A 17,923-nucleotide genomic window follows, 5' to 3' on the forward strand; every position below is an offset into this window, starting at 1 on the left:
ACAGAAGTACAATAACTTGTAATCTAGTGCTTCCACGGTCCATGGTGTTCTTAGAAAGGTCTTTCTTCTACTCCTCTCAAACTATAAACTCTTCAACTTCCTAGATTGCAATAAATTCCACACAATACCCTGGCCTTGGTGTCTGCTCTGAATTGACCGAGGAATCTTCCAGCACAGCAGATTCCCAGCTCCAACAAGGCCGGGGGGGGAATGAAGCTTTGTTCTATCTTGCCTCTCTCATGTTGCTTGCTCTCAGGGAACTACTGAGCATGCTTAGGCAAGCAGTAGAAAGTCTCTAGGAGGTTCCACCTTACTCAATGTGTAGCAGCCAAAAGGCAAAATGTAGTCCTTTTCTGCCCAAGCACTTTCAAATGGTACATTATGTTTAAAAGAAATACAGCATGTAAACAAGTAAAAGCAAATGCCATCCGCTCACTCCTATGGATTCAAAGTGTTCCAGTAGGCTTTTTTGTTAAGGAGTAAACTTAATACGATGTTTCAGAGAACTGTCTAAAAAGTAAGGTCACTGTGTTCCAGTCAGAGTGCGATACCTGGTTCGGTAACTGGGCTCTCAATAAGCAAAGCTTTCTGCACTTTTATAATTCACAGAGCAAAATTTGTTTATGTAGCTATGAGTGCAGAAAGGTGTCCTGAGAAGCCGAAGTCTTTAAACATATACATGAATCCAACATACCGAGTACTCCACTGAGAAGTTAAGATGCCAGAACATAGGCATAGATTAACCCCTAGGTTAGCAGCCAATGCTATCATCTAGAGATGCTCAAATCCATGCTGTGACTCAGGTTACGGAGTCGAATTTAGTGTCCTACGTCTCAAACCAGATTAATAATTTCTCTGATTTTGACCAGAAATTCCATTTCCTCCGCACCTTTTCCTGACAAAAGTTGCGGCAATACTAAGGTTTCCTTGAAGGCTACATATTCAACAAATGAGGCTTCTGAAGCAGTTTATCTGAAAAATTCTTTCTGTTCTAATATGCAAAACATTATTTCTTTTGATTTAAAGACAGATTGAGTTACAGACTGCATTTCAAGACATTGAAATTTTTCACTGTAGGTTTTCCGCCCATAATTGGGACGCACAAGCACACAGACACACACACACAAAGAAACAAAGCACAAAACAAGAGTCTCCTATGCAAACAGTAACCAAGATGTACCTTTCTAGTTAGGAAAAAGCAAAATAACTTAAAATCACTTTTTAGGCTGGGTAGTAAAAAGACCGCTCAATGCTATATAAGGTTATGTGAGACTGGGCCTGTCTTAGCAAAGGTGAAAAATACCAAATTAACTGAGCAAAATGAGATTACACACACAACTAGGTTGCACTGTCTCTCCAAGGTACAAAGTTTCCAAAATGCAATTCCTCAAACACAAAAATCTGGGAAAGGTTCTATTAATTGTAGCAAGTCCTGAGTATTTCAACAATGAGCTCAAGTGTTCATGCGAGGCAGAGGAAGCTCACTCTTCTTCTTTGTCGTCACATACATCTTTTCAGTGGAAAAAAACCCGTCAGAGTACTCCCCGAAATCACCTTAACACTTTGGAAGCAAAATGCACTATAAATACATTTTTCAATCTAACAGATAGTTTTTATGAACATTTGCCACACTGATTTTATGACACATTTAGAAATAAATATTAATATAGTCACTCACCAAGAGATCTCAAACAGCTTGTTATGTTTGCTGACCTTTGTACAAAAGGAAGTCTTATGCTTTTTTTTGCTGTGCTTGTTGGGATTTGTAGTCTAACTGGTAAGTTTCTCTATATATGAACGTAATTTCCTGTTGAAACATTGAGATGCTGCCATCTAGTGAAACTCAATTTTAAAAGTGTGATTTTCTTCTGCACAGGAAAGGACAAAAAAGGATCAGCAGCATTAGCCGTCCATTCTCCCTGAGGAATTCAAAAAATCATCAGGATTCCCACCAAAAAAGGCCACAAACATGTTTTTCCCAAGGAATCCATCTTTATCAATATAAGCTATCAAATTCCAAACTAGGACAACACTTGAATGATGAGTTTTGTTATTTTTAGGGTTTTTTTTTTGTTTGTTTGTCATAGTATCTAGTGGTTTAACTTATTTGTTAAGGCAGAGTTAATATCATCAGACTGGAAAATTCTAGGACAAACTAATTTAGTTATAAGCTCACACCAGACCTAAAGCTACCCTAATAGCATTCTTAAAGAATTTGGAGCCCTGCCTGAACTTCAGCTGGGCCCATTTTTCTCAGAAAAGCCATTTCTGTGGGTGAACTGGGACACACATACACGAAGTTCAGTCATACTAAGTTATCTTGTCTTTCTGCTAAACTATGATAGCTTTCTAAGGCTTTGTAAATCATCTCCCCAGTAAACAAAATCTTTAATGACTAGGTTTTCTAAAAGCATTTATCCTTCTGTCCCTAACCTTTTGCCTACTAAATTCAGACACAGACCTGTACTTGTTGCAACAGGTTCCTGTTTTTCAGCTCAATAACCAGAAAAATCTCCAAATCTAGAAATGATCCAGGCAAGCAATCATTAACATTCCCCCTCCCGCCTTGAAACTGTATATAAAAGTTAGAGAGAGATACACACACACACACACACACACACACACACACACACCCCCTGCCCCTTGGTTCTCCCTTCCGGAAGGAGGAAGTCAGTTGAATTAATTTATTAGAACACTGAAATGCAGGGAATGGAAAAAAAAAACCAAACCTGGTAGCCAAAGGAAATCTCTTTCAACCATAGTGGGAAATGGAAAAAAAACCTCACCCAAACCAAAGAAAAACCACCCAACCTCCAAAACAAAACAAAAGATCCACCACACAAACACCAGCACTTTGCACTTACCACTGTCAGGAAATAAATTGCTCCTACATACCTATGGAAAGGAGACACTGCAGTGTTGAACTCGGTAACGGTATTTAGAACCTGTGTATTTTTGGCTAGTAGTATCTTTAAAAGTTTCCCAAAATACATTCCAGGTTAGAGATTTAGAGATAAATACTTGCAATTTTTTAGTAGTTACAGTAGTTGGCAGAGTTTTCACCTATTCAAGGTAAATAGATAGTTGGTTCTTTATATTAAAGATCTCTGAAGTACCTCCATCAGGTGAATAATCCTTGTGAAACTCTTCCAATTCCAGTAACTGCTGAATGCCCAGGAACATGTCAATATAACCATTTGCTTATCAGGTTGGGTAACCCAGAACAGAGTACTTAAGAGACCTAGCATCATTTAGAGCTTTATGCCTATAAAATAAGGATGATGCTTTTGATGCAGTTATCTTTGTTAGGTATGACTTTCTCGTCTCACGAGGATGATTTAATTAACAGAGTTGATCTCCTCAGGTTTTGAATACGAAAATTCTTTTTAGCTGGCAGCGGAGGGCGTGTGGGAAGAAAGGGAGGAGTATCTATCTTTTAGACTTCAAACATTTCCTTACAGAGAAAGATTCAGTTAGAAAGAAGAATTAAACAAAAACATCTGTGACACAGACTTGCGCAACAGTAAACTTCTGCACAAAGTAGTTATTGCAGAAAGTTAGAGAGGACACAGGAAAGAAGCAAAATAATGATGGAATTGGTGAGATTACTACAAGAGTCTTTAGACACTGAATATCTTAGATCATAGCACAAGTGAAGCGATCAGTAAAAATATTTTTAAATACTTAGCACATTAAAGTTTATTGTCAAAACAAACCTTCTTATACAAAACAAACAAAAATAGGCCTCAATGCAGATAAGCAGGCTAGTAAAATAGTCCATCTTGCAGTCCTGATCATCCAGTTTATTTTCCATTCACTGCAGTAGCAGGAAAGCATCAGGTCCATTGCTTACTATTAAAAAAATCCAATACCCAACTTCAGAGAGGAACTAGAAGTATGTTGAAAGACGACGCAAAATACAAAGTTACTCTTGGCACCATAATTGGCTGAGCTGCAGAAATATTGTAGGGCATTTAAGAGAAACTCTTGATTGTGTGCCCTACAAACAGAAAATTAGTAACTTCAGTTGCAATGTCCAGATAGAGGGGTTAAAGTTGTGGTGAAAATGCAGTTTCTGTGGACTGAGAGAAAGCATGGTATAAAAACCATATGCTGAGAAACAAAAAGTACAGTTCTTTGCAACTCAACAGCAGTCTGAACATACAAATTTCAACCACCCAGAAGAGGGCTGCTTTAGGAATGACAGAACGAAAAGTTTAAGATTGACAAGTTTCACAGTAGATTAGTTTGTGATCCATTCCTGCCCCTTCCTTGTTCCTTTTTTTTTTTTCCTTCAATACGTTGGCTTTTCTTTCTTTGACATAAAAAAAAAATAAACCCACCAAAGTAGAACCTCATCAGATCAGCAAGTTGTGGGCAACATGACTGCTTTTCCATTTTTGTTCTTTTATTCCAGCTTTTCCAATTGTGGGAAGTAGCAACTCCAAGACAGCAAGGGATCTGCATGCCACCAGAGCTCTTCCCACAATTTGTGGAAAAGGCTGATGGCTTTTGACCTGAAGCAATTGTCTTTTGTATATGCAGATTCTGGCTGTAGCCACGGCAAAAGCAGCTTACAACAGAGCACCTTTACTGGGTGGTACAATCAGGGGCTTTATCTTTCTCTGAAGTTCCAAACCAGTGCTTAAGATGTTCTTCTGTGGGCTCTATTCCTGCAGGTCGCGTATCTATACAGAAGACAAGAACATTGAAGTAACACTTTAACTTTCCCAGTTAGACAAGCAGTAGGAATAAGCAATTTAATCTTGACTAGTGTTTTAAATGTCAACTATCAAAGCTTGCCTCTGAGGAGCTTTGTGTTGTGAGAAAGTCTGTACTATTATGAAGTTGGCCATCACAAGAAACAGCAATGAGTCATTTTTTCAGAAGTCTGCCATTAATACCTTGAAAACTGGTTAACTCTTCAACATGTCTGCTGGGGCCTTCTGAAAGTTTAGAAGCAAGTATATTGATGAGGGCAGTAGCATTAATATGCTAGCTTAGATCACTGGGAGACTTCCCCAGAAGTCATCAGGCCAGGTATAAGAAATCCTGAATAGGGCTGAGGAACTGAAGTTATCAAAACAACTATTACTGCAACTACAGCCAGGCAGACTTGCAGATTCAACATCAAAGACTAAAGTCTACTATTTTGAAGAAGTTTAGAAAAAAGTTAACCAGAGGTTAACTTTGAATAGTTTTGCCAGAGGTCTGTGCTTAACCAATGTGAAGTTAAAAAGCAAAATGTTTTAGAGCATCAGCTATCTAGTAATGACATTCTGCTAATTCACTTTTTAAAGTCAGTCATCAACACTTCCACTGTAACAAGAGGAAAAAAAAGTTTGTATAATCTTCAGGGAGTGAAGGACTCATTTAAGTATTTAGGTTCTGTAGAACACGTGTAAGCTTCACAGCTCCAGCTGGTCAACCCTTCAACAGTCAGACTAACCATTCAAGAAACTTGTATTGTCATGCAAGTTTCAGGTCTGAATATAGAAAGTACAGAACATTTACCCTCAACTTACAGACCACCATATTTTGCTTCTCCAAATCTTTATAGGACATCACCACTGCACTACACACCTGTTAGTGTACCCAAGCTGGAATTATCAAAGAAATTCGTTGGACAAGTCAGTGGCAGAGGCTTTGATATGTCCTGAGTCACAATTTCCTGAGAAGTAGGTTCCTTGGAGGGTGAAGGCATTTGCTCTTTAAGCGAATATGACACTGTCTTCCTTGGAGACCTTGGTACTGTCTCTCGAGTGGTTTCTCTTGAGGATCGTTCTTTCCATTTTAGTGCTCTTTCTTTCCATTTTCTGAGTTCATCTTTCAGTTGAAGTTCATTACTGAAAAAAAAACCAAAAACCAGCATTTAAGAAAAATTCAAAGTAGTTCCTTTAAATAAGGAAAAATTCCCGACAGACACTTCCTGTATCTTCAGACAACATACACAAATATGGTCTTGCCTTGCCGTGTCTGTGGTATCTTGCTTCCAGAGGCATAGTTTTTCTAAAGCTAAAATTCCTTCTAACATAAACCTTAAGGATATCTTCCAGCATTTGAGATATTCTTATGAAAGAAAGCACTTTAAAGTTCAAAAGCCATAGATATATATAAACAATAAATCAGCATCTTTAAAGAAAATTTTTTCATCTGAAACAATCTAGAAAATCTAAAATTAGTAATTACTCACTTCTCCCAGAAAGAAACACTAATGACATGGATAGTTAAATAGCAACAAATGATTTGACATGTCACTGATCAGCATTATACTTACCTTAGTAGAAGGTCATTTTGTTTCTTCAGGTGCAAGTTTTCTTTCTGTAGCTTAGCTTGTTCAGATTTTAGAACAAGTATTTGAGTGCTCTGCACAATACCACTGCCACCACCACAAGTAAGGGGTATTTGGGATTGCTGAGAAACTTCTTTTTCCAGCACTGCTAGGAAACAGTTTTATACAGATGTGCATATTATTTGGACAGTGCTTAAAACCAAGTCAACATATTTTTTAGCCTATTGTTTCCTACGGTCTTATATGTAAGACCTCAACTAGGTTACAAGTGCCATTACAACAGCTTTTTTTTTTTTAATACACAAACATACCTACATTCACAATGACAGGGAGATGTTAAGAAACATAAAATATTCTTCACTGGGCCATTTAGAGTTAAAATATTTATAGTCTCAGGTGCACCATGATTAGGATTAGAACTAGCTATTCATGTGTCAAGTTGGTCATGGAAAAAACAGCAACAGGAGCTACTACAGCTGCAGCTTACCCCACCCCAAGTGCAAACATGGCTGGAGAAATAAAAACAAGAACTGATGTGATTCTAATGCAGTGTACATGCAGATAAAATATTTTACTTTCTATTTCATCTTCAAAAGCACCCAATCCTCCTCATACCCTTTGAAATAAAAGGCCTGCATCTCAGTCTGGACTTCAACCATATAACCTTAAAATGGCATGTTTAACATGAAAGAGTGCCTTATATTTATCTTGAATTTACCAGTAACATCTTGCTCTTGTTGTGCTCTTCTAAGTTCTTCTTTTAACTTTCTTAACTGTTGTTCTTGGTGTTCTGCAAGAGCTTTATAATTAGCAAGTCTATGTTGGGCACAAGAGAGGAAAAAAAAGAAACCTCTGGTTAGTAATTATTACAGTTGCAGGAGAGCTAGTTTGATTTCCAAATAAGCTATCAAATACAAAACACACCCAAGTTATATAGATAAAACTACATAAAACTGGTTGTCAGTTAGATTTTGGGTAGTAAAGTGCAGAAAACCAAAAGTTGGACTAGAATTATTCTCTGTGTATCCCTTCTCTCCCATGAACTAGAGAGTGATTTCAATTAATGCTTTCCCTTCAACCTTATTTTGTCAGAAGTTATTTCATTTATGGATGGACATGGGTTGGGTTGAGACATTTTGGTGGGTGTATAGAGAAGGAGTTTTGTAATGAACCCAAGATGCATATGGTTTTTACCTTCTCTGGAATCTAGCTACAATAAAGCCCTAGGACACCTAAAGGTTAATGCTCACTTCTTATTCTGTGGAAAAAGTAAACAGAAAAGTAGAAGCGAAGAACTAAATAGTTAAGAACTGTAACAAGGTAAAATTTGAACTTACTTCATATCAAAAGAGTTGGATTGTTTCATTCTTTCCATATCATATTTTACCAATTGTGTTTTGAGATGATCAATTTCTTCTTTGTACAACTCAGCACCTTTATCTAATTTTGCCTGAAAATAACATAAAACATCTAGTGTGTAGAAGCGATTGTTACTTAGCAGTGACTTTAAGGGTTGCTTACTTTATACGTTTACTATGATCTACTACATTGTGCAGGACAGGACTGGGAGCAGAAGTTATTTTGGAATAAGAATGCCCACATTACCAACTAGCACTATAGTATTAGTTGGCAGCCTAACTCTGGTGTATTACATGCAATCATGTTTTATCAGGTTTTGCTGACTTGTTTGCAAATCTAAGTTGGGAATTTTGAACTAGTATGCAAATATATTACATAGAAAAAACAGCTTATGCTTCAGTTTCAGAATTTAAAATTTCTTTTAGAATATTTCAGAAATGCATCACGTACAAGTGATAAATTTAGCTTCTAATATAACAACATGGGTTCGAAATTTTGTCTCTGAAGGCTGCATTGGTAGAATGTGAAACTGCATGCTTAACAGGCAACTAAAGTGTTTTACTAGAAGAATGCCATACAGAACAATAAATTGACTTGAGACCTATGTTTCATCTACAGCTGTTATCAGGCATGCTCTCGCTCTCAGATCAGAGGGGAATGAGAAGAGTAAAGTACTTTGCTCATACCTGGAGACTCTGATTTTCTGCTAAGGCAGTTCTAAGGCACTTCTCTGTCTCATTCAGTTTGGCTTGCAGTTGGGTGAGCTCACTTGTTGCTGTTCTTATTCTTATCTGTGCTTGTAACTTGTTTATCTTGTCATCTTTCTCTTTGACATTTTTTCCTACTTCATTTATTACATTTTCCAACTTGTGAATTTTTACCACCATAGCCTATTGAGATATATCAATCAGTTATGAGTACTTATACCAAGAGATATAACAGTAACAGCACATGGTCATATTCTCAATAAAAACAAAAAAAAACCCCAAACCACACAAAGAATCCAACACTATAGGCTCCGTGGCAACTCTTGGGTGTCTACCTCACTGTTTTATGTCACCTTTTAGCATTCTGGAACACTCAAGTCTAAGAAAAAAAGCTATTTGAACAAGGGTAACTGTGACATAAAAAACAGGACAGAGAGAAAATGAGTCCTCTATTCCTAGGATTAAAGGCAGAATTCTTCTCCAGCTTCCAGTTTGACATAGTGAATACCATATACTTAAAAGAAGCATCAAGAGTATAACAATATTAAAATCAATACTTCAAAAAACAAATGGGAACATTTCATATAGATTTCTAAACGGACATCTATTTGTGTACAGAAAACAGGCAATTAAAATAATCACATTACAGGCAAGAGCTCAAACTTTTACTTTGTGAAGAAAAAAGCTACAAAAATAAAGTGCACTCTGGGCCAGTCTATTGTGTGGCAGAGATTTGCAGTCACCATCAATCTTTATTTTCTTTTCAGTTTGAAGTACTCTCACTTAGAAAACAAGCAAAGACGTTTTCCTTAGAAACAAATATTGGTACCTTTATATCCTGTTCTGCAGCCTTTAATTTGTTATGAAGCCTGTAGTTTTCTTCTTCTAACACAAGACTGGCAGAACCTCCAGGTGCCAGTTGTTTTTTAAGAGTATTTAGTTCCTGAAGCAACTCTTCACTTTTCTCTTTTCTCTGTTTTGATTCAACATCAGCATTTTTACAATAATCGGCAGTTCTGGCATCCAGGTCTGAAGAAAGTTGAAGGAGTATCTGAAAATAAGTAGTGCCATAAAGATAAATTTTAAATAATTTTTGAATCAGGTAGAAATAAGGTAAGTGAAGTAACAGGAAGTATCTTGGCCTGTATTAATTTCACATTCCTGTTTCAGTCTCCCATTTGAAGATGCTTGCTATCAGAAATGGAATCACCTAACACTCAAAAGTCTAGTCTCATTTCCAAAAGAGGGGGAGGCAGGAAGGGGCACAAGAGAAAATTACAAATTTTACCAGTATTTCTGCATTAACTCAAACAAACACTAACATTACAGAAACAAAAGAAACTATAATGGAAAGAGTACTTGAATGTCATTAACAGAAGGAAGCACAATTGTTCACAGAAGTTTTGTCTAGAATGTATTCATTGACTAAAGTGAAACCATTTGAGAGAAAACATACACTGGACTATTCTAGAAACCCATAGGCTTAACATGCTAGATAAAGAAAGCTTCACATTTGGTCAGGAAATGACAACATTATCCTAGATTATTTTTTTTTTGTTTGGTAAAAGCTTTGATCCACATAATATGTCTGTCAGGGAACTCTTCCAAAAAGCCTGCCAGTGTTGGGAAATCCTTAAGTAGTCAAGACTGGCTGTTGACTCTACCAAAGAAAGTTTTTAACATTGACTAAACTTTACAGCACAGACCAGAGTCACAATATTGGGGGAAGGAGGGTGATGAGCTCTTCGTACTTAAGAGCGATACTAGTCAAAGAAATAATAGTATGAACACACCAGGAACTTCCAGGATACACTTGTTAGGAAGACTGCTCCTAACAACTAATCAAAAGGTAATGGATTCCCTCCCATAATCTGTTTTGAGAAATGTTCAATACATTTAATCAGAGATGAAGTCTCATGAAATCCAGTTCATTATGCACTTAGCCCTGTAAAACACTTTGTCTTTTTTCCCCCGAAGGGCGCGAGAGGTAAAAAGAAGGAAAGAATAGGCAAAGGAAGGCTGAACCACCTCTAGAATAACTTGACTTTCTGAAGATAGAAAAGGTGTGAGAATATAAATTACAACTGAATTTAAAAAAAGGCTAAAGTAGTTTTGATAAAGTTGGCTTGAAGATGGTAGACAATCTTGTGGGCATAAAGCCTGGAAAAAGCAATTGTATCAGGCTGCCAAGTTCTGCAAGCAAAGCTATGTGGCAATTTTGAGTCTACAGTTTCCAGAATTCAGCCTACTAAAAATGCAAACAAACACAAAACCCACACACACATTTATTGCCTAGAAAGTTTTTTACAAAGCAAGCTTCCAAGTTTGGATGCATAAGGAAAGAAGTCTTTAGAAGTCTTCTTCTAAGTATTCCTACATGTTACCGTTAAGTATGAATTTAGTAAGTGCTGATAAAAATGAATACTCTTTAAATAACCTTTTGTGTTTTGTTTTCTATCAGACTATAGGCATTTACAGAGTGCTTACACAAAATACATTTCTGATTAAAGAAGATTTAACTTCACCTTTACTTTAGGAGTCCAGAAGTTAATGACTTGCAAAAGCCTTTCACTATCTGTCTTTAATTCTTCTTTAAGTTCCTCTGCGTCACAGTGAGTTCCTGAACAGGCTTCCCAGAACTGTGTTGTTTCTTTTCTAGCACTTTCCTCCTGCTGTAACTTTGCCTCTATGCTGAGAAGTTCGTTTTCCATTTCTGATACATCTTTGAGAATGCTCTTTAAAAAAAAAAAAGGGAATTCAAGTTTAAATATTGCTTTGATAATTACATATCTAAACATACATTTTGCCCTCTCCGCGTCCAAATATCATATAAAAGGAATTTTGCTATACTTAAGTCACACCCTACTGTGAAAATGAGAAGACAATCTACATTCCTAGAGCAGGTGGGAAGGGGAAAGGGGAATAATATGCATGTTAGTAAAAGTTCCTCTCATTGTTTTAAAAGTCATCTTGGTAGTACATATTTTACAGGGTAAATGAGGAAATAACATTCTCACTGTTTTATAACCTAGTAATTTCACTTTGAGCCACTTTATAAAACAGAATGTTCATATTATAGAATTAGTAGCACAAAAAAATATAAATTCTAGCCCCACCTTAAGTGAAGTCTTAACAGGTACAAACAACACATTAGATTAGCACCACCACCACGATACCCCATGACTTGAAATATGCAAGTCTTTGTCTGAAAATTGCTTCAAATTCTACCTCTGCATTCAAATGCAAACTCTGCAGCACTTCATTGATGTTGAACTCTTTAAAAGATACTTCATCCTGGTTCAAATAAATCTTCCTGAGACAATGAATCTGAGCTTGTAGCTGATCTTGTTTTCTTTTTTCCTCAAGCAATTTCATTTCATACTTGTTAACAGTAGCATGATATTCTCTTTTCTTCGAGCAAACACGACTGAACAGAAACTGTTGTAGAAGTACAGGGTATATCAGTGAGTATGCTTTAAAATGGTAGCCTGCATACAGCTAGAATTGCATATTTTATAATTCAACCTATTTGTTCTCCTAGTCCATAGGTATCCAGGACAACTAAAACATGACTAAGAAAATTAAGTTCACATGTGCTGTATAGCAGTGGCATATAAGACTTTTAGCTGGATCAGCATTTCTGAAGTATGCTAATTTTTGTAGACTCCTGAAAAGCCTAAAAATTCTAAAAGGCTCAGACAGCCTTTCATGAATCTAAACTTTGAAAAGCTAAGTATTCTTTGTTGTATTTATTTTCTCGTAGAGTTGTGAAAGGTGCAGATGATCCACAAGAATAATATCATGATGCTGATTTAAAGCTTTTAAATAGTGATCTCTACTAGAATAATGTTAAACATCTTTAACCATAGAAGTTGAAAGGTATCTATGGGTAAAGAGAACAAGATCAAAACCTAAAAATCGTAAGTGAAGTTATGAAATAAGGCTCTTTGAAATACTTTTTAGCTAATGCATATTTATAGAGATGACTCTCAAGATCACGTCCAGTATTTTTGTACACTGGACATGAATGTTGCCCACTCCTGGCCCTGTCCGCCCGCAAACCGAAGGCCTTTAACATTTCATGGCAAATAAACAGAAAAAAACTTCATGCAGAAGTACAGTAAACTGTATGATAACAAGAATTCTTTTCCAACTCCCCTTAACTTTTCTGATAATTGGCATCAGTTTCTCCACTGAACTATGAATTAGGGAAGGTCTGCAAGGTTATAGACCTTATCAAACTACTTGGGTAGTTTTGCAGAGTAAGCATGCATCTCCAAGGCATGTCTCTCCTCCCCACAATACAATACATTCTTAGGGGTCCATAATTTTATTTATGGAGTACAGGAAGAAAACTTCTTTTTGCAATTAAAATGTATTAATATTAATGAAATATTACTGTGCAAAGCAGCTTACCTACAGTCAAAAACTAAGGTTGACTAACTTACCTAAATAATTCCAGTTTTCCAGGATTGTAAAGCATTTACTATCAATATATTTGCCACAAGATAGGCATTCACAAAACTCAAAGCTAGAGTATATGCAATCCTAGCTGTTAATATTGAGAGCTTATTAAAAAAAAACCCCAAACCCAAGCAATACAAAGCATCCACATGTTCAACATTTTAAGCTGGTACCTTCAGTTTGTTCAATAAACTCTGGAGATGACTGTTTATTTTCTCATTTTCAGTTTGAAGTCTTTTGACTTGTTTACTCTGTTCCGATGAAAGCTGAGTCAGTATGACAGCTATCAGTGCCTTCTGCCTATTCAGTTCATTCTTTAGATTAAGTGACACCACAGAGAGACATTCATACCTCTTCCCCATATTTGGAAATTTCTCAAGAAGCTCCTAAATGCAAGTGAAACAAATTCATTCAGTCACAATAAGGAGAATTGTGATTAGCTATAAACAGAAGCTTAAAATAAACCATCAGACTCCAGGACTAACCCCTACAGTATGCATTGGTTTTACAACAGAAAATTTAATAGGACTAAGACTTCAGTTTTGACTTGCCACAGGAATATGACAAAAAAAACTAAGCCAGGCACAAAAGCAGAGAACTTCTCACTTTCCAGAAAAACATGTTTCACAAGCTCAAATTATTTTCATGATTTGAATTGCCTAGCCACATCAAGATATGTAGATCAGGCTCGAAATTAAGTTGTCGCCTGTTCACAAGTGTGCCAACTGGGCTGCCCTCAGGATGGGCTCCCAAGTTGATCTATTTGGTCCTTTGTTGAAAGAAAGGGATCATGAAATTGTTCCTAGCACTCTGCCATAAAAAGGGAGATGTGATCAAGGCTGAGAAATGCAATAGACTTCAGAGCATTCCTGGTAAACTACAACTCAAGTATTGCACAGGAAGCTAAGCTATACATTTTCAAGTAAGTATAAAACTTCCTAGGCGTACTGGCTCCATCTTTGTTCCTTAGTTGAAAGAAGCAGGATTCACCAGTTTAACTCTTCACTCCACAGTAGCAACACTGGAACTAACATACACCCTGCATCCAACAGGAGCAAGTACAAGATACTTGAGAAAATTGCCCACGAAAGAGGCAGACAAGATCTTACCTATTACAAATGTCAGAAGGAGAGAGGGCCATTAAAGGGGATCGATTGATGTTGTTTATTTCCCTCATTATTAGCTCCCTACTGCTGATGTAGGATAGATGGAAAGATGGTGTGAATGGAGAAAGCTACACATACCTGACTTTGGCAATTCAGTCCTTTACCACTTTTGGTGTTAACTGAAGAAGCACTCAGGGCTTTTCTAGCATGTATAGAATGATGCCCAAATCTGCTGCACAGATGTACAGAATGCAGCACAATGGTACTCTTTAAAGTGTTTCATACACATTCATAAATCTTGGTTTATTTAGGTTTTCAGTAGGTTAGCAGTACTTCTCACATCTCTGAGAAAGTATACTCAGGGTAGTTAACTAACAAAAGCTCTGAGGAATTACAGGAGCTTCCTATTTTGAGGAGAGAAGCTATTTATTGGAAACCTATTTATTTTTGATGGGGAGTAATGGAAGGGAGGATTTGGTGAGGATTTTGCAAAAAAAGAAAAAGATGAAGTGCTTCTACATGAACCAGTTATTTTCATTGGGGTGGCTGGAGGGTGACAAAACCAAGTAAGACGTCTGAACTGAGAAGTTCCATTTAACATTCTCAGAACAGGATGCACGGCCACTGAACAGCAGATCAACTCATCCCATGGTTTGCAGCATCTTAGCAAGATTCACAAACAGTTTTATAGATTATACACAGAAACAAGGTTTCCGCTGCAGAACAAACGGTATTAAGGTTTTACATGCATCCCTAAAATAAGCAGAGAAGTTTACCGTAATTTTCAAGGTTTTTTCCTTCAGGCTGTCATCAACCATCTGCTCTGCATTATCCATTGAATTCACCTGAATGGACACATCATTCAAGCTTCTCTGCTTCAGTTGGTCTAGAGCACATTTCAGTTTTGCATTTGTTTCAACACACTAAAATAAAAGCATACATATTGAAGTACCACTGAAGAAGAGAAGTAATGAATAACTTAGGTATGCAACTTGCAACACCAACCATCTCAGAATTTTTTTGCAATTCTGTCTTGAGCTGGTCCCGCTCAGACCTGACATCCTGGAGAATTTTTTGTAGCTCATCTTTTTCTTGATTAATTGATGAGATCTGTTCTTTAAGTTGGAAAGATGGACTAGTTCTGTCAGCCAATAACTGGTCTTTTTCACATGATATGCTATTTAGCGTCTCAGTTAACTGTTGAATCTATAATAGGGAAGAAAAAACAAGAATTATGATTTGGTCCTGGTCTGTATACTCCCCTATGAAGTACTCAAATCACTTGTGTCAAATGACTCTAAAATTCACACTAACAGCAAGAGAAGTTTAAAAATAATTTTGGTGTTCTAATCACTCACGAACAGAAATTAAAAGGAAGAGGAATAGCATTACACCCAGAGAACACTAATCAACTTTGGTCTTCAGTAAAGCAAGGGGAAACAAACAAAAAGGCAGTCAACATAATTCCACATCACAAGAAAATGAAAAGAAATACAAGATTAGCATAAGAGATGGACAATGGAATTGTCTTCATATCTGCTCTAATGATTAGAACAGCAACACATTTGCTAATCTGAAGCAATCCTTAATTATACTTTTTAATCTACAGACAAAGGAAGAGTTTGACAGATCAAAAGTGAAGTAGTGAAAATGGCAAAAAGACCGAGCTGGCAAGAGCTAAGTGCAAGACTTTCTAAATAACAGATACAGTTTGAAAGAGTGCAAAGCACCAAGGATTCCAAACCCACTTAGGTTCACACTGTCTACGCAGTGCCTTTAAAGTCTGAATAAATACATGTACAATTATGACTATTACATTAAGCCTGCACACATTGGATAAATCAGTGTCCATTCTAATGGAGCGACCAACCCAGCTGGTTACAAGGCTGAGACAAGTTGAGGATGCTACTTCTAAAGATCACTGAAGAAACTTCTACAAAATCCTTTGCCCATCTTCATGCTTGTTTAGCACCCATAAAAATGATGCGCTAAGAATAATTAAATCGGATTTGTCTTGAGCAAAAGCTTAGTACAGCAGTGATAAACGTCAGAAGAGAGAACTGCAGAATAGGTAGTAAAAAGAAAACTCCTCACCTTGTTTGTTAGGCTGTCCTCCAAAATCTCTGACCGCCTCTGAACCTTTAACAAATGTTCTTCCCTTTCTTCAGCTTTGACCTTCTCATTGCTGAGGAGTTCTTGTTGCCACTTTAATTCCTTTTCAGTTTCAAGAATCTGGAGTAAAAATAGAGCAGCAAATATAAAATTAAGTTCTGAGATAGCATGTGAATCTACCTCTTGCACACCAGGACATTCGATATTTCATAGGAGTCAAAATACTTGGCACAAAAAAACCTGCTTTAGTTTGAGTACAAGAAATTTCAAATTTTATCTTGGAGTTTCTCCTTTCATCAAGCAGCACGTGCCAACTAACATATTGATAAATCCTTAGTAATGTAAAGAATTAGACAAAGTATGCTACAAACATGTTTGGACATATTTTTTTGCAAACCCTGCTTACACAGATGAGTAATACAAAGCAGAGATACAATTTGAGTAGAGTTTACATCAAGTACTACCTAGAAATTGCTACTTTTTTTTTTAAATTACACAATTTTGAATTGAACTGTTGTCAGAGTGCTGTTAAATTATCTTTGATAATATATTACAGAACTAGCAGTCCTTTCACTAAACCTCTGAATTTCCAGTGAAGTTGAAGTTTCACAGCAAGACAATTGATACTCAAATACAGGTGAACTGGAAAATATTGGTAATGAGTAAGAAGATTCTCCTCCCACCATAGATTTGAATTACCTACAGATATTTGAAGTGATTACTCATTATCTGAACAAGGACTACTGCTCAATGGATACCACCTGATTCACTAATCTTGACTGTTGTGAAGATATGCCTCATCCAGAAGAGAAATAAACAGTGTCAGAATTTGTCAGCTTTCAAAACTTTGGAGCTCAATTACAAAACATACCACTACATCAAATTAATTAAAAAAGTCTGTTAAGTATTTTGGTAATGAAGCCCATGTGTTTTCTGGTTCCTCATTTATTCCCAAATCAAGCAGCCTCAGATAACATTTTCTAAAGAATTTACATACATCTTTACATACTATTCCACGAGACAGAAGTTAAAGCATACCTAGACTGAAGAATATTGACATATAACATTAATATTTGTAAGATATTTTTCAAGACAGCTTCAAGAATTAATCATCTTCCTCTACAAAGCATTTTATAGTCACTATACTTTATTCAAAGGTAAAGTACCTTATCAACACTCTCCTGTAGGTTAGTCTCCAGTTTGTTCTTTTCTGCTCGAATACCTTCCAGCATTTCCGCAAGCTGATCTCTCTCCTGTGTTAACAAATCACACTGTTTCTCCAGCTGTTGAAGTTTACTGCTTTCACTCTCAGTCTTTTCTTTCAGTTCTCCCAGGAGCTGGTGCCTTTCCTTAGTTACCAGATTTAAGTCCTCATTCAACTTGACTACCTATTAAAAACATTTTTAAAAAGTATAAAATCAACACATAACTATTACCAAAAACTCCTGTTCTATTGCTAAGTTGTACTACCGTAACATCATCTATTGGACCAATAAGATAGTACATGTTATGTGGAATTAATGATGTAATTAAATGTGTTATTCTAATGAGTCGTTGAGGGGACATGCTCCAAATTATTTTTAAGAGTTTCTTATTATTGTACTTGCCTCTTCCTTCAGTTTGTTTATTTCTCCATTTAGTTTTTCTTCAGTGTTTTGCAATTGCTCTTCTACATTTGCTAGCATGTTCTTCTGGATATCAGTTTGCTCTTTCTGATGCTTTAGTTCTTCTTGTAGATTTTCCATTTCTGTCAGAACTTTTAAGGACTGCAGAACAAGGTATTACATGAATGTTCACTCAGTATGATTAAGTTTTGCTTATCAGGAGTTAAGAATGATAAGTCAAAGCATTTGAATTTCTAAGAGAGAACTATCAGAATAATC

General features: G+C 36.5%; 1 protein-coding gene across 1 annotated transcript in view; it reads right to left on the reverse strand.

Moving 5' to 3' along the window:
* Positions 1–4,548: 4,548 nt before the first annotated feature.
* CENPE (centromere protein E, 312kDa) overlaps positions 4,549–17,923 on the reverse strand; it is a gene marked incomplete at its 5' end in the record, with an annotated part of 37,735 nt that continues 24,360 nt past the window's right edge. The window contains 15 exons of the mRNA XM_010288924.1: positions 4,549–4,688; positions 5,584–5,846; positions 6,278–6,440; positions 7,011–7,108; positions 7,630–7,742; positions 8,338–8,541; positions 9,188–9,409; positions 10,884–11,093; positions 11,587–11,796; positions 12,996–13,208; positions 14,705–14,851; positions 14,934–15,134; positions 16,023–16,160; positions 17,207–17,424; positions 17,644–17,806. Of these exons, the coding sequence (XP_010287226.1) occupies positions 4,591–4,688; positions 5,584–5,846; positions 6,278–6,440; positions 7,011–7,108; positions 7,630–7,742; positions 8,338–8,541; positions 9,188–9,409; positions 10,884–11,093; positions 11,587–11,796; positions 12,996–13,208; positions 14,705–14,851; positions 14,934–15,134; positions 16,023–16,160; positions 17,207–17,424; positions 17,644–17,806 (2,661 nt within the window). The remainder of the gene's footprint in view (positions 4,689–5,583; positions 5,847–6,277; positions 6,441–7,010; positions 7,109–7,629; positions 7,743–8,337; positions 8,542–9,187; positions 9,410–10,883; positions 11,094–11,586; positions 11,797–12,995; positions 13,209–14,704; positions 14,852–14,933; positions 15,135–16,022; positions 16,161–17,206; positions 17,425–17,643; positions 17,807–17,923) is intronic.

This window comes from Phaethon lepturus, unplaced genomic scaffold, assembly GCF_000687285.1.
Source record: "Phaethon lepturus isolate BGI_N335 unplaced genomic scaffold, ASM68728v1 scaffold3056, whole genome shotgun sequence".
NCBI lineage: Eukaryota > Metazoa > Chordata > Aves > Phaethontiformes > Phaethontidae > Phaethon > Phaethon lepturus.